We start from the raw sequence: 3,651 nt of genomic DNA on the forward strand, positions 1-3,651 counted from the left end.
GGCATCTGAACATATCCCACCAAGGGAAACTGAGTCCTTTCAGTCAAACTGTCTCTTGGTACTGGAGGGTAAGGTCTTCAGTCCCTGTCTGTCTAGCCCTGGACAGCTATAAGTCTCCGAAACGCTCAAATTAAGGAGCAGCTGGCACAGTAAATTGTTGCCCTCTGGGGTTTGTGTGTCAAACCCCAGGTAGGATCATTGCCTTCAGCCCACGCAACAAACACCCATGTTTCAGCAATATGAATGCTAAGCAAGAACAATTTATTTAAAAGGAGGGAAAGCAATGCAGAATATATTTAGATTTATTCTACATCATAAAGCTTCTTGGAATAAAAATGAGAGATGCATGAGGCTTTGTAGCAGGATGTGGTGGTTTTAGCAGTAAGGGTATTCAAAGCAAATTCCTAGGGTTAGGAGAAATTTTCATCGCTCTTGAATGGACACTCCATGAAGTCTTTATACATGCCATGGCCTGCACGAAGAAAAAAAAAAATTCAGATTCTCTTTCTGCTTGTATTCTCTCCCTACTTACTCTCAGTCCATGCATATTTTCCTCTTGGGTATAAATACTTTTCAAAATACCCTATGTCATGTGTAGTCATGCTGGGACAGCCCTGTGCACTCATACCTGTGAGTAAGAAGAGTGTTTTCCTATTGCTTCAGGAAAAGTAGGGAATTAAATTGATATCCTTTTATATTGTGGTGAATGTGTGAGTGAAATCCTGAGTGAAAATAGAAGGCTACCTTTCACATGATAATTTGTTTTTACAACACTGTCACATGTTGTGCACACATTTGATGGCACTCTGCAGCATAACGGAATCCCCCCATAGAGCACAGCAACCCACTTCTACCAAACCCTGCTGTTTTGCTCTGACATAGGAGCTGTAAAGTGGTCAAATGTTGCTGGGACAGCACAAGGCTGACATCTCCGACCATGCTTTACCTTTCTTGCTGGGGCAGATCATGGTGCACATATCAGGAGAAAAAGCACAGTGGAGCTCAACCTGCTTCAACATTTGACTGTCCTCATGGTGTAATAGGTTTTTTCCTTATATCCAGTCAATCTCAATAGCACCTTGGGGTTAAGGACACAGGCAAAGTAGATTTGTCTGCTCATACTGCAGACAAGCCTTGGTGAATGTCAAACTCACAATTCGCAGCAGGAGCGGAACCCAAAGCATTTTCCAACTTTAATCATATGGAAGGGACATCTTCCAAAGTGACAGGACCCATGTCTACAGAAAAGCATGTCCCGCCGGGGTGAAGACAAACCTGCAACAATAACAAAAAAAAATTCCTTCCCTCTCATTCTGCAAGGCAAGGCAATGCAGCCCTAACGCCAGCAGGGCTTCCCATTCCTTGAGCTGCCTTTACCACTAACTTGCCTTGAGGACTGGTGCCCAAATTTGGCCATATTGGAAGGCCATGTAAGAGGTGAGATTACAATGCAGGTCTACACCTTGCAGAGATGGGATCCTTAGCTCACAGTGCATCTAAATGTATAGCCTTCAAGTCCAGATGGAGAATGATAGAAACCTCCTGACTCATTGTCCTTTACTTTATGGAAAAGTGTCATGGGTCCAGAGGCTTTAATATTGGCTCCTATCTGAAAAGAGTTGGCCAGGCTTCATTTTCATCTGCAATCCACTGCTGAGTGTGCTGTTATCCAAAGATCATGGCCACCACAGACACCATCTCAGGCATCTAAAACCAGAGCGTTTAGCACAATCTTTTTAGGAAGACACAAGAAGTGAAAAATCACTTTTCTTCAGAAGCTGTAATTTCTCCACCCTTGAAACCATTTTCATAGGGGAGCAGGCAATGAGCTGTTTGACTAAATCCTGTTTGGTTTCTAGCAATTTTAACCAGTAGTGATTAAAATGTGCTGGGAAGTTTACTTCAGGTGCACAAAAATCCCCTTCTAGCATCTATTTTCCATCTTACCTGGAGAAACCTGGAGTGCCAAAAGGAGGAGAGAAAAGAGCAGGTAAAGGATCTTCATGACCACAGATTTGCTGTGTCACTGTAGGGAAAAGGACCAAGGAAGGTGTATGATAGACAGCCCCTGGGATCTACAGTCTTCTGAACTGTACAAATGCTTGTTAATCAAAATAGCATTTTTATTGCCCTTTTCTTCAAACTTTCAAAAATAACCAGTAATACCCATATGAAATCATGGGTGCTGTGCCAGCATTTCTGGGAAAAAGTTAATTTATACAGGGTAACATGCTTTCAGGATATGTGATCATTAAGTTATTTTAATAGTTTGATCACTCAGATTTCTTTCACACTTTGCAAGTAGTCTTTAGCCAAACTGCAATCATGATTTCATTTTTAGTTAAATGTTTTATCTAATAAATAAACAACAGTAAGCAAAATAAGGTGAATATACAGTCAAACTTATAAACTTCAGAAATTTGCAATGCCTTCAATGAAAGAGTTCATAATTGAAATAATATCAGCAAAACAGGATTAGATAGCCTAGAAAGGGGCTTATGGATAAAGAAGTGGTATTTAATGTCATATATCTTGGCATTTGAGAATCTTCTGATCCATCAGAAATTATCTTCCCTTAAGCAAGGAAGGGAAATGAGGTTGTGCTGAGATGTCATATTTCTGCAAATGGAATGGTACAGCATGGCCAAAATCAGCTTTGAAATTAGTATTAAAAGTTTACACAAATTTCTATGTATTTGAAAATATCAGAAGAAACAAGCAGGCAAAGTTAATAATTCTGAAAATGAAATAAAGTTCTTAACGTAGAGGCACAGATATAAAACACCATACTGCGTTCCATCAAAGACATTGCTAATTTCTCTGGACCACAGACCTCTAAAGTAACCTGACCCAGCCAGATTTTTCCCTAGGACTTAGTAAGCAGAGTATTTTTATCAAAGTATTCTAGGTATTAGCACATATTTGAACTACTTATTCAACTCGTGCAATTTCAGGAAAACTTAGATTAACCCTTTTTAGTAACCTAAAATTTAGGTTAATAATGCAGAGGTTTGGGGGGTTGTTTTGTGGAGGGGGCAGGTTTTGAGGAAAAGACAACAGCAGACATTGAAAGAAAGAATGAAAAGAACTGAGAAGTTACCAGGTGTCAGGTAAGCCCAGAAGACAAACAAGACCAGCTCTTGGTCCCTTCCCTCCAGAAGGCTTTGGCTGTAAGGTTTACAGCCTCTTTTATAATATGTTTCTTAGGGGGAGTGACAACTGCTTCCTCTTGTCAGCCACACGTTGAGCCAATCAAAAAATCACCCAGTTTTGGGGGTTTTTTTTGGTGACTTCTAATCCAACAAGAATCAAGTTGCTCTTCATTTCGCAGTGAAAAAGCAGGGTTTCTCTCTGAACCTATTGAAGCTTTTCTTCTGGAAAAACCTAGGTTACTCATGCAATACCTCTTGTGACACTCCAGTTTGTGTAAGATACGTTAAACCACCGTGGTATGTGACAAATGTCTTGGGACATACATTGAACTGTTCCTGCTTAACATAATCCATTGCAATACAAAACGTCTGTGTGCTTCCCTGCACTCCCAGTTACTTTATTTCCTGTTCTATAAATACAGAATATAAGAACACAGAATGGACGTAAGAAACTAAACCAGATGTCCATTGGCCTAGCAGCCAGTGGCCACTGAAGATG

At 40.3% G+C, this 3,651-nt stretch overlaps 1 protein-coding gene across 1 annotated transcript; it reads right to left on the reverse strand.

Moving 5' to 3' along the window:
* Positions 1-240: 240 nt before the first annotated feature.
* Positions 241-3,251, reverse strand: LOC101924711 (antimicrobial peptide THP2-like). The gene is made up of 4 exons (XM_055811191.1): positions 3,101-3,251; positions 1,948-2,026; positions 1,155-1,275; positions 241-472 (listed from the first exon to the last, which is right to left on the reverse strand). Exons 2-4 carry the CDS (start codon positions 2,003-2,005, stop codon positions 457-459), a joined length of 195 nt encoding a protein of 64 aa, XP_055667166.1. The 5' UTR covers positions 2,006-2,026; positions 3,101-3,251; the 3' UTR covers positions 241-456.
* Between the last annotated feature and the right edge of the window lie 400 nt (positions 3,252-3,651).

Source organism: Falco peregrinus, chromosome 7 (assembly GCF_023634155.1).
Source record: "Falco peregrinus isolate bFalPer1 chromosome 7, bFalPer1.pri, whole genome shotgun sequence".
NCBI lineage: Eukaryota > Metazoa > Chordata > Aves > Falconiformes > Falconidae > Falco > Falco peregrinus.

Bases quoted from the DNA above. Each gene is read 5' to 3' on its own strand.
- LOC101924711 (XM_055811191.1), bottom strand. From the start codon at position 2,005: ATGAAGATCCTTTACCTGCTCTTTTCTCTCCTCCTTTTGGCACTCCAG. The intron at 1,276-1,947 runs GTAAGATGGAAA...TTATTGTTGCAG, and splicing joins GGCACTCCAGGTTTCTCCAG to GTTTGTCTTCACCCCGGCGG.